Source organism: Mus caroli, chromosome 8 (assembly GCF_900094665.2).
Source record: "Mus caroli chromosome 8, CAROLI_EIJ_v1.1, whole genome shotgun sequence".
Taxonomy (NCBI): Eukaryota; Metazoa; Chordata; class Mammalia; order Rodentia; family Muridae; genus Mus; species Mus caroli.
In genome coordinates, this window is record NC_034577.1 from 47,884,228 (window position 1) to 47,898,858 (window position 14,631).

At 36.0% G+C, this 14,631-nt stretch overlaps 1 protein-coding gene across 6 annotated transcripts in view; it reads right to left on the bottom strand.

The window, feature by feature from the left end:
* Wdr17 (WD repeat domain 17) overlaps positions 1-14,631 on the bottom strand; it is a 94,819-nt gene that overhangs the window by 49,736 nt on the left and 30,452 nt on the right. For all 6 annotated transcript variants that reach the window (XM_029480274.1, XM_021170445.2, XM_029480273.1 and 3 more), the window contains 4 exons: positions 13,478-13,708; positions 8,657-8,908; positions 6,585-6,707; positions 2,500-2,684 (listed from right to left, as the gene is read on the bottom strand). In XM_029480274.1, coding sequence (XP_029336134.1) covers positions 2,500-2,684; positions 6,585-6,707; positions 8,657-8,908; positions 13,478-13,708 — 791 coding nt within the window. The remainder of the gene's footprint in view (positions 1-2,499; positions 2,685-6,584; positions 6,708-8,656; positions 8,909-13,477; positions 13,709-14,631) is intronic.

Consider the following 14,631-nt stretch of genomic DNA (forward strand, 5'->3'; position numbering starts at 1 on the left):
GGCTTCTCTATCTATGGTGATTGAGAGTTTTGCTGGGTATAGTAGTCTGGGTTAGCATTTGTGTTCTCTTAGGGTCTATATGAAATCTGGCCAGGAGCTTCTAGCTTTCATAGTCTCTGGTGAGAAGTCTGGTGAAATTGTGATAGGTCTGCCTTTATATGTTACTTGACCTTTTTCCTTTACTACTTTTAACATTCCATCTTTATTTAGTGCATTTGGTATTTTGATTATTATGTGACAGGAGGAATTTTTTTCCTGGTCCAAACTATTTGGAGTTTTGTAGGTTTCTTGTATGTTCATGTGCATCTCTTTCTTTAGGTTAGGGAAGTCTTTGTCTACAATTTTTTTTGAAGGTATTTACTGGCCCTTTAAGAAGGGAATCTTCACTCTCCTCTATACCTATTATGCTTTGGTTTGGTCTTCTCATTGTGTTGTGGATTTCCTGGATTTCCTGGTTAGGAGCTTTCCGCATTTTGCATTTTCTTTGACTGTTGTGTCAATGTTTTCTATGGTACCTTCTGTCCCTGAGATTTTTCTCTTCTATCTCTTGTATTCTGTTGGTAATGCTTGCATCTGTGACTCCTGGTCTCTTTCCTAGGTTTTCTATCTCAAGTGATGTCTACCTTTGTGATTTCTTTATTATTTCTATTTCCATTTTTAGATCCTGGATGGCTTTGTTCAGTTCCTTCAGTTGTTTTGTTGTATTTTCCTGTAATTCTAAGGGATTTTTGTGTTTCCTCTTTAAGGTCTTCTACCCATTTACCTGTCTTCTCTTGTATTTCTTTAAGGGAGTTATTTATATCTTTCTTAAATTCCTCTATCATCATCATGAGATGTAATCAGAGTCTTGCTTTTCTGGTGTGTTGGGGTAACCAGGGTTGGTTGTGGTGGGAGAACTGTGTTTCTGTTTTTTATGTTCTCACAATTGTCTTTGGACATCATGTTATCTCTGGTGTTAGCTGGTCTTGCTGTCTCTGACTTTGGCTTGCCCCTTCTGCAAGCCTGTATGTCAGTACTCCTGGGAGACCAGCTCTCTCCTGGCAGTATTTGTGTATGTAGTTCTGTAGCACAGGTTCAGCTCTGGGTGCAGACGAAGACCTGAATATTCCTGTCCCAGGCCACTCCTAGGTTCCTGTGTCTTGAGGGTTCTGGCAGCAGTAGTGTTCCTACCTGCATTCATAGTCCTGTCTGCACTCCTGCAGGGTTGGCTCACTCCCTCCTGCACTATTTGGGTATGGAGCCCTGTGGCAGAGGATCTGTTAGAGGCAGAGATGGAAACAAGAAGGCTCCTGTCCCAGGCCTCCCCTATGTTTCTGTGTCCTGAGGGTTTAGGACAGGTTCTTCTGAGGAGCAGTGGTGGTCTACCTGCACTCACAGGCTTGTTTGCACTCCTGGGAGGCTCACTCCCTCCTAGCGCTATCTGGGTATCTTTTTTATCCTTTACAAGAAGACAAAGAATGATGTTCAGGGTCATAGTCTCAGATTATTTTAGCTACGTTCCTGCTCAATTAGTATTAGGGCCCGAATTCCATAAACTACCCCTGCCTGACTGAAATTAACGTTTGTATGGTTTGTTGGCCACGAATGAACCCCAACATATATCTTAAATAGGAGTTTAATAAACATCAGTGTCAATTCCTAGAATTATAGAACGATAACAGTGTTTCAACATAAACAACTATTAAAAAATCTTAACCTAAATTTTCTTAAAGTGTCAATGAAATGAAACCCTAGATATGAAATGACTGGCAGAGACTTTGTTAAGCCTTCTGGAAAAAGACAAAAACACTCTGATCAATTTTCTTCTAATAACACACTGCTCTCTAACTTTTTTCTTCTTTCTCTTCTGTGAGATTAAACTAGGGATTAAACTGGGACTCAAATGTAAGACAAACCCTGCCAATGAGTCACATTTCGAGCCTCTGTTATTGTGGTTATTACTATGTTATTTTTTTCTAAACTGTTTTAACAATAAAAAGGTCAGTATAGGGCTGGAGAGATGGCTCAGGGGTTAAGAGCACTGAGTGTTCTTCCAGAGGTCCTGAATATATATATATATATTGTAAGAAATGGAGAAAGAGAAAGGAATGGGTAAGAGGAGGAAGAAGTGAAGGAGGAAGAGGAGGAGGAAGGGGCAGAGGAGGAGGAGGAAGAAGAAGAAGCTAGGAGAGGAAGTGGAGGAGGATTAAGAAGAGGAAGAGGAGATGTTTTTGCCAGAAGTTGTGGTAGGAGATGGATGTGATCACAGGCCTAGAACATATAGCTAGCTCCGTGGCTGGATGGGGCTACCTAGTTGGGTTACTTAGATGAGATAGTTGAATATATATATATATATATATATATATATATACACATATACATATATATGTATATATATATATATTCAGTATATTATTACCTAAAATTAATGTTTAGCAATATTAATACATAGCTGTAAGTCAATATCACAAGTTTACACAAAATAAGCATCGTGCATTACAAAATAATGAGAGGACCTACCAGTTCTCTAAGAAAATCCCACTTCTTGGCTCCCATGTCATAAAGTCCAACTCCACCATCCAGGAAACAGCATACAACATGACCAGGGGGAAGAGAAAATGCTTGATTCTGTGTCAAATTTGGGGGTGGAACTGCTTCACTTGTTGAAGATATATAATGATTTTTGTTTGGAGACTGGACAGAAACTAAAATATGAGGGAAAAATAGCAATCACTTTTCTTTAGAATAAAATCACAGGACTTAACATATACTTCAACTTTCTGTTTTGTCTACATTCATAATCTGTATTAATGATCACAATTTCTACTTCTACAGAATCACCAAAAATGTAGAAAAATGAGCATAGAACTCAGTGTTAAAGAAGTATATACTATTATAAATCAATGTGGCTAAAAATTAGGCAGGACTTATAGCATTGAAGTATGCTTTGTCAAATTGTGTATCTGTTGTTCCTCACCTACCTAGGGCATTCTTTGATGGGATTTAATAAAAAAAATTCTGATGGCCAATTATTGGGGCAGGAAGTGGAAGGTGGGACTTTCTGGGAGAGTAATGGGAAGTAATGGGAAGGAGGAGGAAGAAGAGAAGGAGGAAGAGGAGGAGGAAGGAGCAGAGGAGGAGGAGCAAGAAGCTGGGGGAGGAGGTGGAGGAGGAGAAGAGGATTTTGCCAGGAGATGTGGTAGGAGATGGGTGTGATCACAGGCGTAGAACATAGCTAGCCACGTGGCTGGATAGGACTAGGTGATTGGATTAACGTAGATGAGCTAGTTGAGTGTCTGCCCAGCTAAGGCTTAAGGCTTTGATATAGTAAAAGGTCTCTGTGTGGTTATTTGGGGAAAAGCTGGCTAAAGAATAATGTCTACCATTTAATTTCCAGAAGTAATAAATATATATAAAATTTTAATAATAATAATTTTGCCTACACTATAGCCTTTTATGAATATGTAGTTTGCTATTGATTCATAAATTAAAATATGTGATTTTTTTTTAAAAACAATCTTCTTTCAAAATACTGTCATAGGGACCTGAAGAGATGGTTCTGCAGTTAAGAGAGCCTGCTGTACAAACATGAAAACTAGAGTCAGAACTCAAATACCTATGCAACAATCTGGTATGCCACAAACACCTGAGGCTCCATCTTCAATGAATCCAATGCCCTTGTCTGCCTCTACACACAAAGGTGTATGTATATGTGCACATCTACTCCACAAACACATAAAGAGATACAAACAGGCACACAGAGAGAATAAAATAAGCAGTACAAACCTCCATACCCTACCAAACATATATATGATGGTTTTCTGTCAATGCAAATATCTTTATAAATTAATTATCGAGTCGGTGAGAACAACTGCTTCTATTACTTTGTGCCATTGTAAAGTATTTGTATAACCTACTATTAACTACATATTGAGATATGCATAAATACCTCTTGGTATTTTATTTTCAGGTTAAAATATAAGAAAGTCCTTGATGAATTCATTGTAGATATTGCTCATTACTTTGAACCTGAGAGTGACAGGAAATACAAACCAGAATGCATAGTAATAAAATAGGCATCTGGTAGTAATCGATTCAGTTCAATGACATGTAGTCTGGGTAAAAGTTAATATGATCCATAATGTTTCCTGGTATTTTCATTACTAGACATCATAAGTGGTCTTGACAAACTTTATGCATCAATCTGCTTGGAATTCTGATTTATAACGAAATGTCTTTATTTTTAAATTTCACTTCATAATGATTCTTAGTTTACAGTATTATATTTAATGCAAACTAGAAAAATAAGTCAGGAGGTCTATCAACAACAGAGTATCTGAAAGATACTATTCAAAAACGACAATATTAGTTTGTGATTCATTACATTTTTAGTTTTTTTGCTAATATACATGGACCCTTTCAGAAAAAATATGAAAGAACAGAATTATGAGGTCTAAATCTTTCCAAGATATGAAAAGCTGTTACAATAAAATAAAAAAAATAATACAGATAGAAAAAAATTAAAAACAATGTGCATTAGAAACAATGTGCAATGTGCTGGCTTGGCATACATCATCCACCACTGCTAATTTTTCTAAATCATTTTTAAATCCCTGAAATGTTGTGTTTCTACAGAAAGGCTTATATTTATAAAAATACTTGGAGTTCAAATATAGTCACTTTTATTTATCAATACCCCCTGAATTAGAAAACAAAACATCAATTTGAAGAGTGATAGTTAATTTTTTATCCTTGTATGAGGAAACATAGGTTTAAATGCGAAGGAAATGATCATCCTAGATCAACACATGTGTTTATGTATGCCTGCATGTGTATATGTGTATTAGGTGGATGGGTGTGCATGTGCGTGTCAGTGTCTGATTATATGCTAGTGCAAGAGCCTGTGGAGGTTAGAAGGTTTCAGATATCCTGAAGCTGGAGTTACATGTAGTGTGTGCTAATTGACATGGGTACTGAGAACTGCAAAGTCTTTTGGAAGAACAGCAAGCTCTCTCCTAACCATTAAGCCCCAATCATAGATTTTTTTTATTTTATCAAAAGCCCCATGATTGACTATATGATAGTCAGTGGTGATCCCTAGAAACATATACATGCATCCAATGTTGAATGACTTAGCAGATTGTATTTATGTTCATTCTTTTATGTATATCTATAATAATAATTATTAAAAAAGAGGGGTCAATGAATTTGCAGGGGTCAGACATCTGAGGAATAGAAGAAATTAATTCTATTTTAATTGGAGAAAAATATTCCTCAGCCTACAGTTTTTGCAGTCACAATATGGACACACTACCAGCTATGAAATGTGTTCATGACAGATCTAACACAAAGTCAATTTATTCTTCCTTATTTTCAATAAAAAAATCTAACTCAAAATGTTTCCCAAAATTTCATATTTTTATTTAGAATATATGTTAGGGAGAGGGAACTTAATGAGCCAATCTCCAGCAGGAAGACAGGACATCAAGTGAGGGATGGGATTGTCATTCCACAGTCACATCTCTGACCCATAATTATTCCTGTCTGAAAGAATTACAGGGATGGAAATGGAGAGAAGCCTGAGGAAAAGAAGGTCCAGCAACAGGCCCAAAGTGGGATCCAGCTCAAGGGGAGCTGAGGCTATATGGAGCACTCATAAAAAGGGATCTATCATGACTGCCCTCTGGAAGACCCAGCAAGCAGCTGAAAGAATCAGATGCAGACATTTGCACCCAACCAATGGACAGAAGCAGCTGACCCCTGTTGTTGAATTAGGGAAGGCTGAAAGAAGCTGAAGATAACAGTGATCCAGCAGGAGGACCAGCAGTCTCAAACACTGGACCACCAAACAGATAGCATACACCAGCTATTATTAGGCCCCCAACACACATACAGTAGAAGAGTTCTAGGTCTGTGTTCATTCAGAGAGTATGCACCTAACCCTCAAGAGACTGGAGGCCCCAAGGTGTTTAGAGTTCAGGTGGGGTGGGAGGTGGGAGCATCCATGTGGAGATGGGGTGGGCTGGAGAGGAGGTATGGGATGTGGAGCAGATGGAGGGTGGATGAGGTGGGGTGGGGAATGGAATATGGAGTGTGAAAAACAAATTAAAAATTAAAAAATCAATGAAAAATCAGAAAACAATGTGAATAACATAAAGACAGTAGAGATGCCTTGAAATTCTATAAATTCAGTAGCAATCAATAGTCATATAAGGAAACCTGGAGTTAAAAGTCCTATTATTTGAACACTCAGATTATTTGAGCCTTCTTTGCTATAATCTGTGTATGTTCTAAGTTAGACATGCTTAAGACATAAATTGTACCTGTTAGGTCAATTTTATTAATTTCATTACTATTACAAATTCTCATTAATATCATTGTTATATCTTCTTCACAGCAATAATTTAAGATTATATGAATGTTATTCAATGTCATTTTGGTCTAATAGTTTTATATTAGGAATACTAGTTATTCTGTGGTTCCTTCTGTATATATCATTAAGAATATCAATGGCATAAAACATTTAATATATTTATATTGTATTCTCACCTTTTTGCAGAAAACATGATACTGGGAAATATTAAAATTTCTACATTTTTACTTACATTTTTTCTTTGGAGGAGAATTAACTACATGTAAGCAGTGAAATCCTGTTTTCTTTAATTTAAAATTATCAATAGGTGTTGTTCTTGAAACATTCCAAATGCGTAAAACGCCCACTTGAGAATCTAGTCAGATCATCAGAAATGCAAATGTCAACACATTTTTTTCTGACACAAAAAATACCCAGTCATAAAAGTAACAACAGAGACTTCCAGAGGCAGGCAGTGATATAATCTAAATATTAATGATACAATCAAAGAAATGGCTGATATTTTGCTCCAGTTTTAAATTTGGGACATGTTTATTTTTTATTCCATTACACTCTGTCATGGGTTAGAAATTGCCTTCTATGGTGGAGGTCATGATAATAGGATCTCCATTATAACAGGAGGTCATTATAACAAACAATTTCCATTGGCACCATGCATTCTTGGAAGTGGTCAGGTAAAGAAAGTTGTCCACTTCTATAACAGTAAGCTATCTTTGTATACTGAAACATCCACACTGGCTCGCTATCTGCTTCCAGCCAAATAAATCAAACATTCTTGAAAGCCAATTAGAAAATTCTCTCTCCCTCCAAATCCTTCAGTAGGTGCCTTGGAGAAGGGTCAGTCTGTGTTTCAGTCACACATAGCATCACCTTAGCACCTACAATGTTTACTCGAGTTTATAAGAAGTGTAAGGCTACATAACAGTTCTACATCGATGCTCATAATAACAATACTATTCCTAATGGCCTAAAGGGTCAACTGTATAAATAACTACCAATGACATCTGTCAGATCCTATGATAGGATCTTATTTATGACAGAAAGGAGTGATAAACTGATCTATGCTGCAGCACAGCTGAATCTTGAAAATACTGTGTTAAGTGAAAGGAGCAAACACTAGAGACTAATGACTAATGGAATGACTGCTAGAGATGCCCCAAACAGTTAAGCTCAGGGACAGAAAGTACATTACTGGTTTATGTGCATGGGTGGCCTTCAAAGTGTAGAGAGGAATGGTGGTACTTGCTTATTAGTGGGTACAGGGTTTGTTAGGGAAAAATAATATACTCTGGATTGAGATATTGGCTATATAACCTTGAGAATAGACTAGAAACCACTAGACTATGGTTTGAAACAGATAAAGTTTATCTTAGTTAATAAATACATTTATATTTTATCACTCATAAAACTTAATTAAATGTTACTATGATATATAAATGAGGAATCCAGTTCTTTCTTCTTTAAATTTAAAACTGTAAAACAAATTAGTACAGGATTGTACTAAACGTTGCAAGGACAAATAATATTATTTTGTGTTAAGTAAATATTACTTTAATGGAATGGTTGACTTTCTTCTTTCTCTATAGGGCTTTCCCCTCTCATCTCTTCTCCTCTCCTCTCTTTTCTACTCCCCTTCCCTTCCTTCCCCTCCCCTCTCTTGTCACCTCCACTCCCTTTCCCCCTCTCCTTTCCCTCTCTCCCCTCTCTGCATCCCTGTCTCTGCCTCTCTGTTTCTGTCTCTGTCTCTCTATCTCTTCTCTCTGTCTCTGTGTCTGTGTCTGTGTCTCTGTCTCTCTCTCTGTCTCTCTCTCAGAGCTTTAGTAAATGGTAAAAGCTGGTTGTCACTTAATTCCTCATTGCTATTCCTAATATTTTTTGTCTTCTGGAATTTCATCATCTGCCTTGGTAAATTCTCTCAGACAAGAAAAAGTATCCTTTTAACCATGGAGTTTTATACTACTTTCATTTCTAAATTTGACTAAAGATATTTAACTACCATAGCATATATGGTGATGATCTGTCAAAATCTGTCAAAACAGAAGCATGTGTTTATATTATATATAAATATAAAATATAAGTATATAATACATTGTAACGTATTTCAATACACAGAAAATATGGTTTCTTAATTCCACTTTAATCATGTCAATGACACAGGTTGTAAATTAGTCACTCAGTATATAAATAATACTTGTGATATTAATTAAAACATTTCATAAAACTCAACTAACAGGATACAATGTATCTAGCTCATTTAATGGAAATTCCCATATTTGAAGCGTTCAGGAATATGGACACATTTACCTCCAGTTATAAACATGCCTGGAGCACTGGGAACCCAGGCCAAGCACTGCACAGACGCTGCAGCACTGGGAAGATTAAACGTTGTGATGCAGTAAAGGGATTCAGAGTCCAGTAGACGAATTCCAAAATGCAAATTAGCCACCAGAAGATAATCTGTGGACAGTGGGTCCCACTCCAGGGCTGTAACTGGGTCCTCCTCATCTGTTCCTTCAAGAGATTCCGGTCTCAGAACATGTTTCTGATTTTTGCTACCTATTTCATACAAAGAGAATTGTTTCACAGAACATCATAAGATCCTGTTTCCCTCATGTTTTCTACTGTATGTCACCTGATTCTGGGACTCCTGATCTGGCTTTCTTATGTGGATGGCTGACATGTGAATGGGGGAATTAGTTTGTCCTGACTATGTGAGTCAGGGTTATCAGCCTTGCTTTGATATTGTCTAGTGCTTTCAGTATTCCTCATACTTATCACTGAAAATATGGAAGGAAAGGACTGGCTTATCTCATCAGCAAGAACTTTCACTTTCTCATGACAGGCCAGGGACAAGGAAGTAGTAATGAGATAGAGAGTATCAGTAATGAGTAAAGGCATTAACTTTGGAGGTGATGGCCTAGGTCTGATTTTATAACTGACTAGCTTTGCTGTCCTGGACAAGACACAATCACTGGTGTCTAAGCTCCTCTGGTATAGTGTAGGATTCAGTATTTTTCACAGAGATTTCAAAATCACTATATGAGTGGTTCATTAATTATTTCTGTAGGGTGTGTTATAAATAGTATTAACAGTATTTACAATAATTCCTTCTCAGTCGTCATTAGTTGTTATGGTTCATACCAGAGTATTAAAGCAAGAGCTACAAGGATAAATAAGCAAAATTTAATATTCAAAGAAATGATCAGAAATCATCTCTGCTTTTGCAAATTAAGTATATAACTAGCAATGTGGAAAATGGTGTTTTGCTGATGGTTACATGGGAACTTTCCTGAGCCAGTCCCCTTACTCTCAAAAGATAGGAGATGATGCAATTAAGTGGAGATGCAACAAATATAAAAGAAAGTGCGAATTAGTTGGAAGAATTATAAACTTCAAAGGGCATGCTTGTTTAAAAGGACAGTAACAGAGTATGGGAAGACAGTTTAGCGCTTGCCTTAAAAGTATAAGGATCTGAATTCAATCCCCAGAGTCCAAATCATAACTCTGGGCACAGTGGCGTATGGTTATCATCCCAGCATTTGGAGTCCTGGAGCTCACCAGTCAGTCATTCCAGCTCTACGGGCAAGCTCCCTCCAAGGTGACAGACTGTCTTAAAAATTAAGGCAGTGGCCTTTTTCTGAAGAACAATTCCTGAAGCTCTTCTCTGGCTTAGACACAAACACATGTGTATATGCCCTGCATACTAATGTGCATCTGCAAATGCACACACACACACACACACACACACACACACACACACACACACATTCCCCATAGGAACACACACAACAAAACCCAAACCAACCAAACAAAACAATACAACCACTCTTGTTTCAGTTCCATGATTACATGTTCTTTTCAAAATATCAGAACATAAGAGTAGTAACAAGGTAAAGTGAATTTAATATGTTATTATTTCAGCTTGGATTAAGTTTACAAAATCATGTTATTTTTAAAAAATACACTGCTCATCTTAAATAAGTAGTATTTTTTTTATATTTTTTCTTATATAGTCACAGAAACTAGATATGAGATTTTATTCATTTAGTTTTATCTAATTTGTATATTGATATTTTAAAAAAGTTCAGCTTTAGAGAAATGGCTTTGGACAGTAAAGTACTTGTCATGTAGTTATAAGGAACTGAGTTTGGATCCCTATGACCCATGTCAAAGCTGGGAAGGGCAGCTTGGGAGGGATTGCTAAAAAGCTAGACTGACCAATATGTGACCTCAACATTCAGTGAGAGAGCCTGTCTCCAAAATTAAGGTAGGTAATTAAGGAAGATGTCTGATTTTGCCCTTTATTCTTTATTCTCTCTCTCTGTCTCTGTGTCTCACTGTCTCTCTCTCTCTCTCTCTCTCTCTCTCTCTCACACACACACACACATACACACACACAAAGAGAAATTTGTATTTTATTTATCAAAATAAGTACTTCTTAAACATCTATTTGGTGTGATAAATGATATGAACAATAATATAAAATATAAAATTATTAACATAAAATAATATAATATAGAAAAGTTATAAAAAGACTTATTAGCCCAAATATAACTAGCTATTTCTTAAGAAACATAGGTATTGGCTTGTGCCAATTAATTTTGTGGTCTTTCAAAAGTATTGTAATATATATATGTAATATATATATATATATATATATACATATATATACACACATATATATACACACATCTATACATACATATATATAAATTTAAATCACGGAAACAAAGCAGGACAATATGAAATTTGAATGCTGTCAGGTGTATCTAATCTGGTGGCACTGCAGAAAGACATTGCCAATTACAAAATTTGTGCTTGAGAGCCACACAATTGAATTACAAACCAAAGAACAAAAAAAAACCAACAAAACTGACAAAAATGTAAAAATCTCTGATTGCTTTAAGTAAGTTTGTGATTTTGTATTGGGCTCCATCACTGACTTCCCTAGGCTACTTCAGGTAGCCCACAGGCTTGGGTTGGACATGCTTGAATCATGTTGCTTTAAATCTCAATACTCAAAATGATAGTAGATTATATTCATTACTTTTTTTATGTTTTTATTGTAACAGGTAGAAAAAATCATAAAGGTTTGTGGTCAGCTATCAGAAAAACATACCTGATAATATTTTATTGATATTTGCTACTAATGTTATATTTTATTTATAAAATCAGGTTTCATGGGCTATCAGATATGAAGAAAATCTTGTGATAAAAGTTTAGCAGCTTCTATACTAAAAACAGTAGTCAAAAAAAGTTAGGAATATCATACCACTGTTGATACTTTGATTTTGAGGTTAAATGTCTAAAGAGAAGGATACAGAAATCAGTTTACTGTGCCCATAGGAAGAAAATATGAAACCAACAAACAAAAATACAATTACAAAGAAAACAATTCCATTCGATCTAATTCTTTATTAGTGTAAGAGAAAGTGAATGTAAGGTATTTGTTAATTTTTTTTTATTCTTGAAAGAACAGCTATACCTACTCATCCACCCACTCAATAGTTACATACTATCAGAGAGTCGGAGTGGCTGAAAATGAAGTATGCTTTCCAAAATTAACAGCACTTATTTCTGAAAGGAGAGAATTTTAGGTGGCTTTTAATTTTTGAACTATATTTTATTATTGCCTTTATTTTAAAATGAATAATTTTAAAATTTCAATAATTCACAACAGGCCCAGTGAGCCCAGTTAAGTAATTAGGAGTTCAAAGATTTACTGTCATTGTCTTTGTGAGGGGTGATACCTTTGATAAAGAACAGTGGTATGGCAGTATCTCTATCCAAAGGGATAGCATCTTGTATATTATATAAGAAAATAATTTTGCTTCCCAAATTAAAATTCTTGTTCATTTGACTCATTTTCAATAAGTGCAGATATTAAGAGCTGATGTGAAATCCCAGGCCATGAGAAATGATTGGAGGGGGTTAGTTCAAGCACAGTGCTGCACAAATGGCAGGAAGGTAACTATCATATACAGTGTCGCTATCATAAGTAAAGTGCGCGTCATGGGAACCTTAGGACTTAGCCCAATCTGGATAATAGTTTCATAAGTGTGCTTATACTAGCAGTTTGTGAAATTGGACTTTAAGCACTGCTATAATTAGGTATATGGCGAGTCTTCGAACAGCTCCTGCATAAAAGGTTGGTCCATAGACTGTGGTTCTGGTGAGAGGTAGTGGAGCCTTTAAAAATCAGGTTCTGGCTCTCCAATAACAAATGGGCAGTTTCTAAAACATACATATGAGTAAAATCATAATCTGACTATATTGTATTTAGGGATATATATTGTCCATATACACACATATATGCACATAACAATTAATGACAAAAGAGCCCATGAATTTGAAGGAGGGAAATGAAGGTGGTCTGAGAGTGTTTTGGAAGAAGGAAAGGGAAAGGGAAAATTATGACATTACATTGTAATCTCAAAAATAAGAGGAAAATATTTTTAAAAAACAGGTCTTACTAGGAGGTTTTGCTCACTAGGAACATGCCTTTGAATGGAGACTGGAATTAACTTTCCTTCCGCTTCTCTTTCTCACACCCAGCCACATGAAGAATGAGATTTTCCTGACATAAGTTTTATGTAAGGTGTAATATACTCACGTAGGTTCAAAGCAATGAAGATAATTGATCAGAGACTGAAACCTCCAACATTTCGAGTCAAACTGTGAGCCAACTTCTTCTGTTTAAGTTGTTTATTCTCAGACTAATACATAAATGTGAATAAGAGGCCCATTGGACTTGCAAACTTTATATGCCCCAGTACAGGGGATCACCAAGGCCAAAAAGTGGGAGTGGGTGGGTAGGGGAGTTGGGGGGGAGGGTATGGGGGACTTTTGGGATAGCATTGGAAATGTAAATGAGGAAAATACCTAATTAAAAAAAAAGAAATTGCAGGGCGTGTTGGCCCACGCCTTTAATCCCAGCACTCGGGAGGCAGAGGCAGGCAGATTTCTGAGTTCGAGGCCAGCCTGGTCTTCAAAGTGAGTTCCAGGACACCCAGGGCTATTACAGAGAAATGCTGTCTGGAAAAAAATATATATATAAAAAAAATCTTTGAAAAAAAATTTTTTTTGCTAAGAAAATAGATAGGAACAGGACATTTTAATACTCACCAGGCTGAAAAATCGATATGCTTCCATCAATGTGACCAAATGCAACTTTTCCTTTCTTTTGGGTGTGCCACCTAAATGTGCAAATGTCAGACACAAAACTATGGGCTTCTTTGTGCACAGACACTCCACTATCTGGCCCTGAGATGGTCCAAATGAGCAGAGGACCCTTCTGGGAAACGAATGCCACAGCATCATGTGTGTTCCAGCACCAGCCGAGGCAGGCAGGTGTCTCTGGAAAAAATTAAACAAGAACGCAGACAACAGAAGGATAGATGTAAGATTTGTACAACCCTTGTTGGCATTCTACATTCTACATTTCTACATTCTACCCTTGTTGACATTCTACATTCTACATACTACATTCTACATTCTACCATTGTTGTCATTCTACATTCTACATTCACAAAAATTGAAATATAAGAATTATTTAAAAAGAACCAACTTCTTGAAGAGGATTATACTTATAAGATAATTTTAAGAACTATAGGTAATATATGTAAAGAATACCAACTCATTTGATCTACCATTTTTGATGTTTGAAATATGTAAGTTTACTCATTATGCTACGGTGTAGAGCTGGTGATACCTTTAACATTTAGCAATGATGCAAATCTAATACTTATTATCCACTACATAGATTCGTTTACTAGGGGAAAAAAAGAAAATTGAAATGAAACCCACGCAGGTCCAATACAGCATGTGGAAGATCAAAATTTCACTGGACAGCAATTTTTCCTTTGCTGAAACTCAATTTCCAAACAAATGAAGTCTAAGATACCTTAGGAATTAATATTGATTCTAAAAATAACAGTATTTAAAATGTATAAATATAGTATTAAATCTTTAAATTTCAAATTAGGAAGTTGTTGAGAAAGAAACTAGAGGAATTAGCAATAAGAAAAATTTCAAAGTAAAAATTAAATAGAATTTACCCAAACTGTTATCACAGTCATTCAAGTTTTCTACAAAGGCCAGTGAAGAAGTCCTTTTAAATTGTACATTCAGAGACATGGGAAACAATGGTTGATGTACCCAGAAATACATCAGACACAAAGTTTGATAATTAATTCTTGACAAAGCTGGGAATAATTATCTGTACTTCTGAAGTGCATTTAATTGTGTGTGTGTGTGTGTGTGTGTGTGTGTGTGTGTGT